The sequence below is a fragment of the Papio anubis genome, chromosome 9 (assembly GCF_008728515.1).
Source record: "Papio anubis isolate 15944 chromosome 9, Panubis1.0, whole genome shotgun sequence".
Lineage (NCBI taxonomy): Eukaryota > Metazoa > Chordata > Mammalia > Primates > Cercopithecidae > Papio > Papio anubis.
The window spans coordinates 34,410,424-34,428,529 of NC_044984.1; the positions used below are offsets into that span (position 1 = coordinate 34,410,424).

Genomic DNA, 18,106 nt, shown 5'->3' on the forward strand with positions numbered 1-18,106 from the left:
CCTCCGAGCCAGGGGCAGGATATAATCTCCTGGTGTGCCGTTTGCTAAGACCTTTGGAAAAGTGCAGTATTGGGTGGGAGTGACCCGATTTTCCAGGTGCCGTCTGTCACCACTTCCCTTGGCTAGCAAAGGGAATTCCCTGACCCCTTGCACTTCCTGGGTGAGGTGATGCCCCACCCTGCTTCGGCTCACACTTGGTGGGCTGCACCCATTGTCCTGCCCCCACTGTCCAACATGCCCCAGTGAGATTACCCCAGTACCTTAATTGGAAATGCAGAAATCACCCGTCTTCTGCATTGCTCATGCTGGGAGCTGTAGACTGGAGCTGTTCCTATTCAGCCATCTTGGAGCCGCATGATCAAAGTTTGTCTTTTTATCTAACAGTTGAGATATGTATTGCTCATGTATTGCTGCTTAACTTTTCTTTTGTCTGTTTAATTTCTTGTTACCTGATGCTCTTCTTAAGTTATATTATCTTCTGAAGATAATATTTATATATATTGGACTGGGCCCGTAAAAAGTATACAAGTAGTTATTTTTTACTTAATGAGTCAATAAATAATTGAATAAGTTATATGTGTTAGCTGTTTCCTTCAAAGGTACTTCTAGTCTACTCTTTTTAAGTGGAGGAAGTGTGCTGCATATCATTTCTTCTGTTCAAAGTGTAGAGAGATAATAGAGCCTGTGTTTATAGGGACTAATAAAAGACAAAATTTCCCTTCTCCATTTTACCTCTTTGCATTTTTATTACAAAGATTATTACTTTTACTGCTATTTTAAAATTCATAGCCTCCTGGGAGGTATGACAGATTATTGGTTGAAGACTCTTTGATGGCTTGATTTGTAACTTGCCAAACTCTCTTCAGTATGTAGAAATTTTCTATAGTAGGGATTTTAAGGATATATCCTTTGAAGTGATTGAATGCATTTTAAAAATGTAAGCATGGTTTATAGCAAAATTATTAATTTCTTTTTAGCCATCTGAAGATGAAGATCAAATGTCACAGCATATTGAAGATTCAAATAGGATGCCCATCAAAACCAAGGAAAAAACAAATAATTTTTATGTAGAAAGAATGGCAAAAGTTTCAGGTGACAGGATTGTTAAAAACAATGACAAAATTCACAAACAGAATGAGAATTTCTACCAGTTCTCAGTGAAAAATAATACAGATCAGTTTCCACAGTCACAGTGTAATTCAGCACACATTTTGCAAAACAAAACCAGTGATAACTGCATTCTGCAGCCTGCAAGATGTGATGCAGGGGTACAAACAGAGAGTGAATCTGTAATGGAGGAAAAATTAGATGCTGCCATACAGTGTGATCTAATTTCAAAATGTACATGTAGAAGTGATGTTTCTCTTTGCAACCTGGAAAGGTGCAGTGAAAATATTAAGACAGATACCACTGGAGGGCAGGAAATCCTTAAGAACAACTAATATTCTAAAATCTCTACCTAGGATATAGAATTTCACTTGCCCTTAGAAAACAATAGTAAATGTTGAAAATTTCATTAACATGATAAGAAATGAGAAAATGTAGCTAAGCACAAGCTGACCGTCTTCAGAGAGTATATTCATGGTTCATGTTAAAACATTTTAATATTATTAATGTATGTATTTAATTTGTATATAGCCATTTCCTTAATAGCTTTGGTATATGGTAGAGTTTTTAGAAAATAATATATTTGTAAATTTACTAGCATTCTTATGTGATTATTCAGTATATTATAATGATATGCTGTTATTTATGGGTTAAAATATGCTTAATTGCTTCCTTCCTTGTTGCATTTATTTTAATATTCTTTGCAGTTGCATTTTCTCGCAAAAATGCTCTCTTTCAAGACTTTAAGATAGAAAATAATACCTAATATATTTTATGTCCTCATTATAATAATTTTGTTAGCTACTTCTCTTTATTATAGTCCTATTTAAAAATTCTAGCATTAATTTGTAGATAATACATATCTTCTATTTGCATAACATAGTTTTTTTGTTGGTGCTGCTATTAATTCAAAGGAAAATGTTCTGTAGGACTAAAATATGTTTTAATGCTTTTATAAAAGAATTGTTTGAAATTGAAAAAAATGATTTATGTTTCTAATTTTAATGTTGCTAAGATTATTTTCATAAACATTATGACAAGATTTCCTATTTCTAAAATACGGGCTTTGTTTCTAACACAACACTTACTTTGTATAACGATTTTAAATGTTTGTACTCTAAAATTGACACTTGTTTTGATACATTTCAAGGTACACAGCAGAGGGCATTCCAGTATCTAATTGAACCCGAAATAAAATTGTTAGAGGTTTCTGTGCCTTTAAAGAAAACAATGGTTTCTTTTTTTTATATATATATATACAGATGTATCACTCAAGAGTTTGTGTTGCAGAGATGATTTGAGGCATTGCAATTTGGAGACACCAACAGCTAAAGTTTAAGCAGTAGGAATCTTCAGGTTTTTAGCTAGTTTTAGGAAGTTATTTTTGCTGCCTTACGGAGCACAATAAGCTGCTAAGTATTTTCTTCCAGCTTAATGATCAACTCATGAAAGGGGAATATAATTATCTTATATATGTATGTTGATAGTTTCTTTAAAGGCCAGATTTTTATCCTGATACTAAATGAAAGGTATTCCATTGTGGATTGATTATCCTGAACATTATTTTGCAAAAATATTGCATACTACAGCAGTGAAGACTGATACATAGAAAAAGAAGACTATAATGATACCAGTAGAATAAGTTTGAGCTGTGAATCTTGGGTTGGTTTCAAATATCAAATAAACTGATTTTTTCCAAATATTCATCAAAGTCTAGCAATATTGAAAATACATTAATTACAAAAGTTCATACCTAGTTTTGTTTTTATCAATATCATAATGTAGCAGTTAAGCTCAGTAAGATGAAGAATTTCAGGGCTTTAAAAAATGCAGTGACCACTCCCAGTGAGAGCAGAGTAAGGTGCGGTGCAGTAAAGAATTTAATCTTGCCCCAAAAGAGGTATTGCCTTTGCCCTTGGCTTCTGGAAGGTAACCTCCAAACCCTTGGAATGTCATGGCTAATGAGTGTCTTTATTTGCCTAGGAAGCTTGGCCCAATTTAGATAGTAACAATATGATTTAGGATAGAGACATTGAGTAAAGCGATAATAGCTTGCCTTCCTAAGGGGTCAGAAACTGAGACTGGATAGTCAGCCACATGGCTATGATTGAGCCTCAGTAAAGACTTTGAATACCAAGGCTTAGGGGAGCTTCCCTGGTTGGCAGTACTTCATGTGAATTGTCAGTCATTGCCAGGAAAGTAATGCTGTCCATGACTCCATGAGAAGATGACTGAAAGCTCCCCATTGGTTACTTTCCTGGATTCTGTCCTATGTATTTCTTCTCTTGGTTGATTTTAACTGGTATCTTTTTACTATAATAAACTATAACTGTGAATATATCTTTCAGTGTGTTCTGTGAGTCCTTCTAATGAATTACCAAATCTGAGGGTGGTCTTGGAACTCACAGACTTGCTGTTGGTGTCTGAAGTAAAGGCAGTTTTATGGTCTCTTCCCTAACTTCACAGTTGCTAATTCCTTAGATGCTTTAAGGAGGTAAATATATTCAGAGTGGAAAGTGAGTATGGATTTGCAAAATAAGCCATCTTATGTAATTATAAAATACTTCTCAAAATGCATTACTGGTTTGGGCTTTCTCTTGGTAAAACCATTTGATGACAATATAAATAAAAAGCAATTGAAGTAAACATTGTTTTCATTCCGTGTTTGTAATTTAATGTTTATAAAGCAGCGTAAATCCTAGCTAAGTTCTACCTAGATGAAACAAAATGAAAACTTAATGATTCTGCACACATTTCTAATGTAAACTGCCAATCAGAGTGTCTTCAGATAAGATAGTATACATTCATTAAGGGCCAATGCTATACAGTATTGGACTGGAGTTGGTGTTTAACCATATTTGTGAAACAGTACATTTTTTTGGTCCACAACAACTCTAGGAAGTTTCCATCTGTAATAAGATGAGAGGCTATCTTTAGGGGTAGTTTCATGTAATTTACTTTTAAAGCACTTATAACAATTGTAATTTATTTATAATTTCTTGGTTAATTGTCTATTTTCCTCCATGACAATATAGCAATGTAGCAAATCTTATCTGTGCCCAGCTCACATTTCTTGAGCATCCCTTATTTTCATATATACCAACCTGACTTGCAGCTGCCAGTGCATGACTCGTTTCCTAAGGTGTTTCTTTTGGCTGCAGTACCTCTTCTGCCTAGGAGGAGGCAGACGGAAGTACCAGAATGTTAATGCTGTTTGAGCACAGTCGTTTTAAACAATAACTTATGGGAATTGGTGGATAAATACTCCTCCCTTGCCTCTTGGGCGGGATAAGTCTTTGAAAGTGTGTTCTACACCTCTGCTTACTCAAAGTATCCACTGACCAGTAACAATAGCATCAACATTGGTTGGGAGCTGGTTAGTAATTAAAATTTGTGGAACCCACCCCCAAATTACTGAATCAGAATCTCAGGCAATAAGTCCTGGGAATCCGTAGAGTGATGTCTGTGCCCTCTCATGTTGGAAAACACTATTCCTGCCAAGGTCCTCAGAATGATTAACCGTAAGTTGCTCACAATGGTAACTTGCTTAATAACAAACACTTTATTACTTTCCTTCTTTTTCCATCTGTCTTACTTTCCACTTCCATGTGTTTCTTGAGATCATACCCCAAACAAACTATATGTACTTGAATCCTTGCCTCATAGTTTGTTTTTGGGGCAGGTCAAATTAAGACAGGCAGAGATTATGACACGTGAATGGATGAATTGACTTCATAGGTATAACTAAAAGGTTAACATTGCTAATTTTTATAGTTTTACCATTCTCCAGTCTCAGGTTTTCATTTCTGCCATCTGCTGAAAATTTCATATGTAGGTGAAGTGGCATGTTAGGTACAGGTGAAGAGAGAATTTGTGAAGTGAAATATATATAAGGATAAATTATCCAGAATGCCAGAAGAGAACAAGAAATAGAAAATATGAAAGAGCGTTTATTAAACAATAAGAAGGACAGAGTGAGAAGCTCTATGTGTTTAATTGAAGTATCAACAGTATAGGAGAGAGAGAGAATAGAGGCATAATTTGAAGAGATAATAGCTGAGAACTTTTCCAGAATTATCTATTATATAATCCACAGATTCTGGCCAGGTGCGGTGGCTCAAGCCTGTAATCCCAGCACTTTGGGAGGCCGAGACGGGCGGATCACGAGGTCAGGAGATCGAGAGACCATCCCACAAGCTGGCATGGGAATTTGAAACCCAGAGTCTCCTGCTAAAAATACAAAAACAGCCGGTGGGGTGGCCCGGGCGCCTGTAGTCCCAGCTACCGGAGGCTGGGGAACAGAATAGCATAAACCAGCGTGAGGCCCCACAGTGAGCTGAGATCCAGCCACTGCACTCCCAGCCCTGGGCAACAGAGCGAGACTCTGTCTCAAAAAAAAAAAAATCCTGGTCGTGAAGACCAGCAATTTCCAAGTGGGATTAAAAAAAAATGAAATCCATATTCTAGTCCCAACATCATAAAATGACAGAGCCTCAAAGTCAAATGAAAAAACATGAAAGCCACTGAAGAGAAAAAGACTACATTCTTAGAAAAGACAGCTACAGTGTCAGATGACTTACTAACAGTAATGATGGAAGCTCAAAGACAGTGTAATAATACCTTCCAAATGCTGATAGAAAATAATTGTCATTCCACAATTGTGTTTCCAGCCCTACAGCTGTAATAGTGTTTGAAATCACAAAACTAGCCACTGCTAGCATGAAGGATCTGCTCTGTTGGGTTTGGTGACATATTTAGGGTCTTTATATTGTATATAGATAAATGCTTTCTCTTTGACTGTAGGAAAGGTTTTTCCTGATTTTATCCCTGTTTGCTTTTTAACCTGTATGCTCAACTGTTTTCCTATTTCTTTTCTTTCTTTCTTTTTTTTTTTTTTGAGACAGAGTCTCGCTCAGTCGCCCAGGCTGGAGTGCAGTGGCACAATCTCGGCTCACTGCAAGCTCCACCTTCTGGGTTCATGCCATTCTCCTGCCTCAGCCTCCCGAGTAGCTGGGACTACAGGCGCCGCCACCACGCCCGGCTAATTTTTTGTATTTTTAGTAGAGATGGGGTTTCACCATGTTAGCCAGGATGGTCTCGATCTCCTGACCCTGTGATCCGCCTGCCTCGGCCTCCTAATGTGCTGGGATTACAGGCGTGAGCCACCGTGCCCGGCCCTGTTTTCCTATTTCTTATATGTCTTTAGGCCTTCTTATAGACTTCATAGCACTTGGAATGGCTTTAGCCACAGGCATTTGTTTTATTTTTACCTGCTGTCCCTGTTGGTCTACAATATGTATTCCTTTATGCCTGTTGCTCAGGAAGTACCATGTTTTCCCATTTCCTTCAAAAGGCTTTATTTCAAGCTTCTCTTTAATAGTTAATGCTTTCTGTATCATGTCCTGTTTGACATTTTAAAATCAGGACACATCGACATTTTTAGGATGTTGACTGACTGTATTTATTCATGTATATTTTATATATGTGTAATATATATAATAACCTATATATGACTATATAATTGATATCTATAAATATTCACAATGTGAAAGAATGGCAAAACACAACCTTATGAGATAATACGCACAGTGAATTGAGGTAGCTGGTAGGTGTCTGCGGGGTGTGTATGTGTTCATTTTGCGTATTATGTGGTTCAGTTCTTATGGGTACAGGTTTGTGTGTTCACCTGGTGTTTCTTGTGGACACAACTGCACATCAGCCAGTGTGATACTTGCATTATGCTCAGATTATTTCCTAATATGTCAGTCATGTGGAACAACTTTGCCTTTTCAAAACAACTTGTACCAGCAAAACTATTTTTCACAATCTGTATTGTCTTTTAATTTTCTTCTTCTTCTTTGCTGCTGCTGCTGCTTCTGTTACTTCTGCTGCTTCTGTTACTTCTGCTGCTGCTGCTGCTTTTTCCTCTTCCTCTTCTTCTTCCTCTTCCTCTCCTTCCTCTACCTATTTCTTCCTATTTCTTCCTTTTCTTCCTCCTCCTCCTCTTCCTCCTCCTCCTCCTCCTCTTCTTCTCCTTCTTCTTCTTCCTCCTCCTCCTCCTCTTCCTCGTCTTCTTTCTTCTTTCTTCTTCTTCTTCTATTATAATTTAAGCTCTGGGATACAGGTGCAGAATGTGCAGGTTTGTTACATAGGTATACATGTGCCATGGCGGTTTGCAGCACTCATCAACCAGTTATCTACATTAGGTATTTCTCCTAATGCTATCCCTCCCCTAGCACTCCACACCCTGACAGGCTCTGGTGTATGATGATCCCCTCCCTGTGTCCATGTGTTCTTACAGGTCAGCTCCTACTTATCAGTGAGAACATACAGTGTTTGGTTTTCTGTTCCTATGTTAGTTTGCTGAGAATGATGCTTTGAAGCTTCATCCATGTCCCTGCAAAGGACATGGACTCATCCTTTTTTATGGCTGCACAGTATTCCATGGTATATATATGCCACATTTTCTTAATCCAGTCTATCATTGATGGGCATTTGGGTTGGTTCCAATTCTTTGCTATTGTGAATAGTGCTGCAATAAACATACATGTGCATGTGTCTTTATGGTAGAATTATTTATAATCCTTTGGGCATATACCCAGTAATAGGATTGCTGGGTCAAATGATATTTCTAGTTCTAGATCCTTGAGGAATCACCACACTGTCTTCCACAATGGTTGAACTATTTTACATTCCCATCAACAATGTAAAAGCATTCGTATTTCTCCACATCCTCTCCAGCATCTGTTCTTTCCTGACTTTTTAATAATCGCCATTCTAACTGGTGTGATATGTTATCTCATTGTGGATTTGATTTACATTTCTCTAATGACCAGTGATGATGAGCTTTTTTTGATATGTTTGTTGACTGCATAAATGTCTTCTTTTGAGAAGTGTCTGTTCATATCCTTTGCCCTTCTTGTAAATTTGTGTAAGTTTCTTGTAGATTCTGGATATTAGGCATTTGTCGGATGGATAGATTGCAAAATTTTTCTCCCATTCTGTAGGTTGCCTGTTCACTCTTGCTGTGCAGAAGCTCTTTTGTTTAATTAGATCCCATTTGTCAATTTTGGCTTTTGTTGCCATTACTTTTGGTGTTTCAGTCATGAAGTCTTTGCCCATGCTTATGTCCTGAATGGTATTTCCTAGGTTTTCTTCTAGGGATTTTATGGTTTTAAGTCTTATGTTTAAACCCTTAATCCATCTTGAGTTAATTTTTGCATAAGGTGTAAGGAAGGGGTCCAGTTTCAGTTTTCTGCATATGGCTAGCCGGTTTTCCCAACAGTAGTTATTAAATAGGGAATCCTTTCCCCATTGCTTGTTTTTGTCAGGTTTGTCAAAGATCAAATGGTTGAAGATGTGTGGCATTATTTCTGAGGCCTCTGTTCTGTTCCATTGGTCTATGTATCTGTTTTGGTACCAGTATCATGCTGTTTTGGTTACTGTAGCCTTGTAGTATAGTTTGAAGTCAGGTAGCATGATGCCTCCAGCTTTGTCCTTTTTGCTTCGGATTGTCTTGGCTATACGGGCTCTTTTTTGGTTTCATATGAAATCTAAAGTAGTTTTTTTCTAATTCTGTCAAAGTCTAATTCTGTTATGGGGATATCATTGAATCTATAAATTACTTCGTGCAGTATGGCCATTTTCACAATATTGATTCTTCCTATCCATGAGCATGGAATGTTCTTCCATTTGTTTGTGTCCTCTCTCATTTCCTTGAGCAGTGGTTTGTAGTTCTCCTTGAAGAGGTCCTTCACATCCCATGTAAGTTGCATTCCTAGGTTTTTTATTCTCTTAGTAATAATTGTGAATGGGAATTCACTCATGATTTGACTCTGTTTGTCTATTATTGGTGTATAGGAATGCTTGTGATTTTTGCACATTGATTTTGTATCCTGAGACTTTGCCGAAATTGCTTATCAGCTTAACAAGATTTGGGGCTGAGAAAATGGGATTTTCAAAATATACAATCATGTCATCTGCAAACAGAGACAATTTGACTTTCTCTCTCCCTATTTGAATACCCTTTATTTCCTTCTCTTGCCTGATTGCCCTGGCCAGAATTTCCAATTCTATATTGAATAGGAGTGGTGAGAGAGAGCATCCTTGTGCCAGTTTTCAGAGGGAATTGCTTCCAGCTTTTGCCCATTCAGTATGGTATAGGCTGTGGGTTTGTCATAAATACCTCTTATTATTTTGAGATCCGTTCCATCAATACCTAGTTTATTGAGAGTTTTTAGCATGAAGGGGTGTTAAATTTTATTGAAGGCCATTTATTTTTTGCATCTATTGAGATAATCATGTGGTTTTTGACATTGGTTCTGTTTATGTGTGATGGATTACGTTTAATGATTTGAGTATGTTAAGCCAACTTGCATCCCAGGGATGAAGCTGACTTCATGATGGATAAGCTTTTTGATGTGCTGCTGGATTCAGTTTGCCAGTATTTAATGAAGAATTTTTGCATTGATGTTCATCAGGGATATTGGCCTGCAATTTTATTTTGTGTGTGTGTGTCTCTGCCAGGTTTTGTTATCAGGATGATGCTGGTCTCATAAAATGAGTTAGTGAAGAGTCCCTCTTTTTCGATTGTTTGGAATAGTTTCAGAAGGAACGGTACCAGCTCTTCTTTGTACCTCTGGTAGAGTTCGGCTCTGAATCCATCTGGTCCTGAGCTTTTTTTAGGTTGGTAGGCTATTAATTACTGCCTCAATTTCAGAACTTGTTATTGATGTATTCAGGGATTCAACTTCTTCCCGGTTTAGTGTTGGGAGGGTGTATGTGTCCAGGAATTCACCCATTTCTTCTAGATTTTCTAGTTTATCTGCAGAGAGGTGTTTATAGTATCCTCTGGTGGTAGTTTGTATTTCTGTGGGATCAGTGGTGATCTCCTATTTATCATTTTTTATTGTGTCTATTTGATTCTTCTCTCTTTTCTTCTTTATTAGTCTGGCTAGTGGTCTATCTATCTTGTTAATCTTCTCGAAAAACCAGCTCCTGGATTCATTGATTTTTTCAAGGGTTTTTCTTGTCTCTATCTTCTTCAGTTCTGCTCTTATCTTAGTTATTTCTTGTCCTCTGCTAGCTTTTGAATTTGTTAGCTCTTGCTTCTCTAGTTCTTTTAATTGTGATGTTAGGGTGTCAATTTTAGATCTTTCCTGCTTTCTCTTGTGGGCATTTAGTGCTATAAATTACCCTGTAACCACTGCTTTAGCTGTGTCCTAGAGATTCTGGTACATTGTGTCTTTGTTCTCATTGGTTTCAAAGAACTTATTTATTTCTGCCTTCATTTCATTATGTACCCAGTAGTCATTCAGAAGCAAGTTGTTCAGTTTCCATGTAGTCCTGTGATTTTGAGTGAGTTTCTTAATCCCGAGTTCTAATTTGATTGCACTATGGTCTGAGTAACTGTTTGCTATGATTTACATTATTTTGCATTTGCTGAGGAGTGTTTTACTTCCAAATATATGGTCAGTTTTAGAATAAGTGCAATGTGGTGCTGAGAAAAATGTATATTCTGTTGATTTCGGGTGGAGAGTTCTGTAGATGTCTATTAGGTCCGCTTGGTCCAGAGCTGAGTTCAAGTCTTGAATATCTTTGTTAATTTTCTGTCTAACACTGGCAGTGGGGTGCTAAAGTCTCCCTCTATTATTATGTGGGAGTCTAAGTCTCTTTGTAGATCTCTAAGAACTTGTTTTATGAATCTGGGTGTTCTTGTATTAGATGCATATATATTTAGGATAGTTAGCTCTTCCTGTTTCTTTGATCCCTTTACTGTTATGTAATGCCCTTCGTCTTTTTTGATCTTTGTTGGTTTAAAGTCTGTTTTATCAGAAACTAGGATTGTAACCCTTGCTTTTTTTTTTTTTTCTTTATATTTGCTTGGTAAATGTTCCTCCATCCTTTTATTTTGAGCCTATGTGTGTCTTTGCATGTGAGGTCAGTCTCCTGAATACAGCACACCTATGGGTCTTGACTGTTTATCTAATTTGCCAGTCTTTGTCTTTTAATTGGGGCATTTAGCCCATTTACATTTAAGGTAAATATTGTTATGTGTGAATTTGATCCTATCATTATGATGTCAACTGGTTATTTTGCCTGTTAGTTGATGCAGTTTCTTCATTGTTGATGGTCTTCACAATTTGGTAGGTTTTTGCAGTGGCCAGTACTGGTTGTTCCTTTCCATGTTTAGTGCTTCCTTCAGGAGCTCTTCCAAGGCAGGCCTGGTGGTGACAAAATTTCTCAGCATTTGCTTGTCTGTAAAGGATTTTATTTCTCCTTCGCTTGTGAAACTTAGTTTGGCTGGATATGAAATTCTGGGTTGAAAATTCTTTTATTTAAAATGTTGAATATTGGCCCTGCACTGTCTTCTGACTTGTAGGGTTTCTGCAGAGAGATCTGCTGTTAGTCTGATGGGCTTCACTTTGTGGGTAACCCAACCTTTCTCTCTGACTGCCCTTAACATTTTTTCCTTCATTTCAACCTTGGTGGACCCGACAATTATGTGTCTTGGGGTTGCTCTTCTTGTGGGGTATCTTTGTGGTGTTTCTGTATTTCCTGAATTTGAATGTTGGCCTCTCTTGCTAGGTTGGGGGAGTTCTCCTGGATAATATCCTGAAGAGTGTTTTCTAACTTGGTTCCATTCTCCCTGTCACCTTCAGGTACACCAATCAGACATAGATTTGGTCTTTTCACATAGCCCCTATTTCTTGGAGGCTTTATTCATTTCTTTTCATTCTTTTTTCTCTAATCTTGTCTTCATGCTTTATTTCATTAAGTTGATCTTCAATCTCTGATATCCTTTCTTCCACTTGATCTATTGGGCTATTGATACTTGTGTATGCTTCACAAAGTTCTAGTGCTGTGTTTTTCAGCTCCATCAGGTCATTTATGTTTTTCTGTAAACTGGTTATTCTAGTTAGCAATTCCTCTAACCTTTTTTCAAGGTTCTTAGCTTCCTTGCATTGGGTTAGAACATGCGCCTTTAGCTTGGAGGAGTTTGTTATTACCCACCATCTGAAGCCAACTTCTGTCAATTCATCATATTCATTCTTTGTCCAGTTTTGTTCCCTTGCTGGTGAGGAGTTGTGATCCTTTGGGGGAGAAGAGGTGTTCTGGTTTTGGAAATTCTCAGTCTTTTTTGCTGGTTTTTCCTCATTTTTGTGGATTTATCTACCTTTTGTCTTTGATGTTGGTGACCTTCAGGTGGGGTTTCTGTGTGGACATCCTTTTTGTTGATGTTGACGCTATTCCTTTCTGTTTTTTAGTTCCTTTTAACAGGCCCCTCTGCTGCAGGTCTGCTGGAGTTTGCTGGAGGTCCACTCCAGGCGCTGTTTGCCTGGGTATTACCCGTGGAGCCTGCAGAACAGCAAAGATTGCTGCCTGTTCCTTCCTCTGGAAGCTTTGTCCCAGAGAGGCACCCACCAGATGCCAGCTGGAGCTCTTCTGTATGTGATGTCTGTCAACCCTGCTTGGAGATGTCTCCAAGTCAGGAGGCACAGGGGTCAGGGACCCACTTGAGGAGACAGTCTGTCCCTTAGCTGAGCTCCAGCGTTGTGCTGGGAGATTTGTTGCTCTCTTCAGAGCTGTCAAGCAGGAACATTTAAGTCTGCTGAAGCTGTGCCTACAGCCGCTCCTTCCCCAAGGTGCTCTGTCTCAGGGAGATGGGAGTTTTATCTGTTAGCTTCTGACTGGTGCTGCTGCCTTTCTTTCAGAGATGCCCTGCCCAGAGAGGAGGAATTTAGAGAGGCAGTCTGGCTACAGAGGCTTTGCTGAGCTGCGGTGGGCTCCGCCCGGTTCAGACTTCCCTGTGGCTTTGTTTACACTGTTAGGGGAAAACCACCTACTCAAGCCTCGGTAATGGTCGACACCCCTCCCCCCACCAAGCTGGAGCATCCCAGGTTGACTTCAGACTGCTGTGCTGGCAGGGAGAATTTTAAGCCAGTGGATGTTAGGTTGAAGGGCTCTGTAGGGGTGGGATCCACTGAGCTAGGTCACTTAGCTCCCTGGCTTCAGCCCCCTTTCCAGGGGAATGAATGGTTCTGTCTTGCTGGTGTTCCAGGTACCACTGGGGTATGAAAAAAAAACTGCATCTAGCTCAGTGTCTGCCCAAATAGCTGCCCAGTTTTGTGCTTGAAACCCAGGGCCCTGGTGGTATAGGCACCCAAGGGAATCTCCTGGTCTGCGGGTTGTGAAGACTGTGGGAAAGCATAGTATCTGGGCCGGGATGCACAGTTCCTCATGGCACAGTCCCTCACGGCTTCCCTTGGCTAGGGGAGGGAGTCCCCAGACCCCTTGCGCTTCCTGGGTGAGGCAACGCCCCACCCTGCTTCTGCTCGCCCACCCACTGTCTAACCAGTCACAATTAGATGAGCCAGGTGCCTCAGTTGGAAATGCAGAAATCACCCGCCTTCTGCACTGATCTCGCTGGGAGCTGCAGACCGGAGCTGTTCCTATTCAGCCATCTTGCCCAGGAATCATCTTTTAATTTTCTTAATGGTGTCTTTTGAAGGGCAAAAGTTTTAAATTTTGATAAAATCAAATTTGTCTTTTAAAAATTATTGATTGTGGTCACAAAAATTTTCTCCTGCTTTTTCTTCCTGAAGTTTTTTTTATTTTTAGTTCTTATATTTGGGTCTGTGATTCATTTTAAGAAAACTTTTGTGTATATTATATAGGATTATTAGTTTTTTTATGTTTGTTTTTGCATATAGATATCCAGTTGCTCCAGCACTATTTGTTGAAAAGACTACTCTTTCTTAATTAACTTTGCACTTTTATCAAAAATCAATTGACCATACAGGTGAGTTTGAACTCTTTATTCTGTTTCATTGATCTATATATATCTTTTTATGCCAATATCATACTATCTTGATTGTAGTGTTACTTCCTGTTCTTTTTCAAAATTGTTTTAGCTGGGCTTGGTTGCTCGCATTTCCATAGGCATTTTGGCTACAGCTTGTCAATTTTTACTAAAAATTGCTGGTTGGATTTTAGAAAGGAATGTGTTGACGTGCTCTCTTGATTTGGAGAAGAACTGTTATCTTAATAATGTTTAGTTTTATAATCAACGAATATGCTGTATCTCTTTATTTATCCAGGTTTTCTTTAATTTATTGCAGCAATCTTTTGCCTAGAGTGCAGCTTCTTGAGAAACATGAAAGTTATTTTAAGCCATTAAGTTTTGAGAAGTTTTTTAACCCATAGTAGATAGTTGTTACACATTTTGGTAGCTGGGAGTGATGTGCTACCATAACAAAACCCTAAAACGTGGCTTTAGGACTAGGTGGTGGTCTGAAGCTGGAACAACCTTAACAAGATTGTTAGTTAAGGTCTAAGGGCCTTGAAGAGATTCTTAGTGTAACTATATACCACCTTGAGGTGGCTCATAGTGAGGGCTGAAAGGAAATTAAAGATGTTATTGAAAGTTGGAAGAATGAGGATATTTATTAGGTAGTGATAGAAAGTTAAGCAACACTATCATGTGAAGTAATGTAGAAAACAGAAATAGAAAATAGGACTAGAAAATTATGTCGATTTCCAAGGAGAATGTTGATGATGATACCTGGTTTCTAGCTGCCTGTTATAAAATGGCAGATGAGAGTATTAAGCAACAGAAAAAACTTTAATATATAAAGAAGCCAGAACTTACTGGGATCAAAAATAAAACTTTCTCATTGTAGTCTCTTCAGATGGCAAATGATGCTAAAATTAAGAAAAGGCTTTTGGACGAAGGCCAAATTTAGGGCACTGTCAGGAAAATAAGTCATAAAGATTATTTCAAGAGTGTTATTGTACAAACTTTTGCAAAGATTTGAGGTAGTATTTCATACAGGTAATCCCTAAGGATCTTGAGGCACAGCATTGGAGATTGTCTTTTCTAAGCAATAGGGCTTTTAAGAATGTCAAGGTGCTTTCCTGTAGCAACTTTACAGGAAACTAGAGAAATGCTTATCTTGATGAATTTTTTGGGTGCAACTTTGGAAGATGGGGTGGACCCCAGTATGATTCATAGGAGACCCACAAAATTTTAAGAGAAGTGTACTTGGAGAAACATTGCCAGCTTGGACTAAAGGGGACAGAGACAGACCATCACAAAAAGAGAGCTTTGGATTTCTTAAGTAATACTGGTAGGAAGCAGGCTGAGAAAACTACTTAGCTGTAAATATCAGCATTTTTTAATGGAAAAGGATGACTTGAGGAGAAACTGTGAGCTCAGAAGATAGAGCTAAGACCCATGGAGATGCTATGCTGCATTATCAGACAGCAGACCTGAGTCAAGGAGCCATTAGTGTGTGCATGGCTGGATTACAGAATTGTTATGGACTAGTGAATCCTGTTTGCCTTTCTTTTCCTCCCTTTTCAATGGGAAAGTCTATAGTAATTATCCTATGCTTCTTCCACCATTGTATGTCAGTGTGTGAAGGACATATAAATTGTCTCTTTAGTTCACCAGGTCTTTGGATTAAGGATAGCTATACTTTATGAGCTGTATTTGATAAATAACATCTGAGGAGACTCATCCACACCTGGTTGCCTAAGTAAATGGAGTATATTTTGCGTGTGAAAGGAATATAAAAATTTGTGACCAAAGGTTATGTTTTCAATTTATTTGACACTCCTTCCACAGAAGGTGGAGTCTAATTGCCCTTCCTTTATTATGGGTGAGCCTTAATGACTTGCTTCTAACAACACAGAATGGGGCAAAAGTGATGTCGCATGGTTTCCAAGGCTATGTCATAAATAGAATTTCCAGCTGGCATGCTCACTCTGTCTTTCAGGACACATGCTGTGGGTGTCCTGAGCTGCCATTTAAGAAGTCTGGCTACTCTAAAGCCTCCAGGCTGGAGAGACCATGTGGAGAGACCCCCACAGAGATTGAGAGTAAGATGCTTGAGAAGCCCCAGCTTTCCCAGCCCCAGCCTTTTGGGTCTTCTCAGCCTGAGCACTAGATGTGCAGCCCCAGCCCATGGTGAGTAGAAACAAGCTGTTCCTGCTAACCCTGCTCAGATTTCATATTTATGATAAAATATGTTGTTTTATGCAACTAGAAGTTTGAGGTAGTTGGCTACACAGCGTTAGATAATTGGAACAAAGGACCTTTAACTGTCTTATTCTCCTTACTGCTGGATTTACTGTTGAGAGCCAGAACTGTTCTGCAGTACTTTTTGTTTTTTTAATATATACGGCTCCAAATAATGCTTTTTTCCATAGTTGATACTCAATAAATCCAGTTAGTGATATTAAATGGATTGGAGCACAACCCAGAATACATGCACCTGGCTCTTTTAAAGCAGGTCTATTCTGGCAATATGTTTGGATTGGTTTACATTTCCCCTTGAAAGTTTGTTCTTGTTGCTTTGTTTACATTAGCTTCATTCCACCCTTTGCTCTAGTTCACAAACTAGTGTCTAGCATTTCTTTCACTTCATCTTGACTTCTACTTCTTAACCTAATGTTTGCCTCATGGCCTGATGATGATAACTATAAAATATATTGAACTATATGTAAATTTTATAAGGTTGAGAGCCACTGTATCTCCCTGGAACACAGTGCCTAGTACAGAGTAAACAGTAATCATTTATTGATTTATCGTAACTATGTAGGAGACACCAAAGTAACCTTATATGCATAACTTCCTTTAATCTCCACAACACATTATTAGGATTATTATCCCCATTCTACAGATAAGGAAGATGAATAAATTAATGAAGTGATTTTCTCAAGTTCAGTCAATAGTGGAGACAGGATTTGAACCAAAAGTCTGTTTGACTTCAAAGCGTGTACTCTAATGACTGATTTTTACCTGGTTTTGCTGTTAACCATAAATTTCTAGCAGTTGAACTAGGTATTATCTATTAACTTTGCCTACACCATGTATTTTATTGGATATTTGGCCATTGCTTCTCCAGAACTTATGCCTTGCTTGTCCCTGATTTGTGTGTAGCTACATTTCATCCTGTGGTTCACATTTGAGTGTCCATGGAAAGAATCTACCAAAATGTCATTAAGTATGCACATAAAATTCTGAACTAAGAAGACCTATTTCCGTAACACAGAGAATATCCTGTCTAGATGGAAAAGTTATGAAATCTAACATTCGCTGGAGCCACTGAAATGTTTCATGCTTGAAAAAAATTAAGATTTGTAAGAATGAATGAAAAGACCTATGGAGATTCTTTTCTAATGTTAGATTTCACACTCTTAAAATTGGACATTTTAAATATTGCAGATATACCAGTTAAATGCTTTTGCTCTGTTAAGCTGAAATCACTTGCTCATATGGAGTCTGTTTTCCTGTTGCGTGTTGGCATGAGAGTTAATTAACTCTGTTGCCTGCTCTTGGCCATTTGTTCCTCAACTTTTTGTGTCACTGAACATGTATGTGTACAATATTTGTCACCCTTCTGTCTTTTAAGAATTTTTATTCATATGTCATTTATGAATTAGACAAAGTGAATGCATAAAAACTGAGAGAAATTAACAAGGTAAACCAAGAGAGCTGTATTTGATAAAGGGCATCTAAGGAGACTCATCCACACCCGTTTGCCTAAGTAAGTGGAGTATATTTTGCATATGAAAGGCATATAAAAATTTGTGATCAAAGGTTACGTTTGCAATTTCTTTGACACTCCTTCCACAGAAGGTGGAGTCTAATAGAAACATTTGAAAAATCAAAGTGCAATGAGTACAAAAATATCTTTTTCCTATCATAACCTAATTGTACTGACTCCTTATTATGTTTGATAGTCAATTCTCATTTGTCTTTAATAATTGATAATGGGAAACTACTTAATTTTAGATGAGATCAGATTCACTGGTTATTATTTCCTTGGGCTGCTTTTACTTGGAAATAACTTCATCTGACTTTACAGAAAGTGACCTTAGTAATTGTGAGAGCATCCAAAATTTGTTTAATATGTATGAAGGTAAAATATTTCAGTGTATATCTTAATCTAGGAGTCATTTCTGAATTTTACAACCAGATTTACTGTGTATT

The 18,106-nt window shown here is 38.1% G+C and overlaps 1 protein-coding gene across 5 annotated transcripts in view; it reads left to right on the forward strand.

Moving 5' to 3' along the window:
- C9H12orf40 (chromosome 9 C12orf40 homolog) overlaps positions 1–18,106 on the forward strand; it is a 140,500-nt gene that overhangs the window by 102,059 nt on the left and 20,335 nt on the right. For 3 of the 5 annotated variants that reach the window (XR_004176040.1, XR_004176039.1, XR_004176041.1), the window contains one exon: positions 15,888–16,078. Coding sequence is in view for 2 of the 5 variants with exons in the window: in XM_021922184.2 (XP_021777876.2) it covers positions 978–1,442 (465 nt within the window). In the remaining 3 variants the exon portion in view is untranslated. Of the gene's footprint in view, positions 1–977; positions 3,448–15,887; positions 16,079–18,106 lie in introns of those variants that run through there. The other 2 variants (XM_021922184.2, XM_021922185.2) reach the window with 1 other exon arrangement.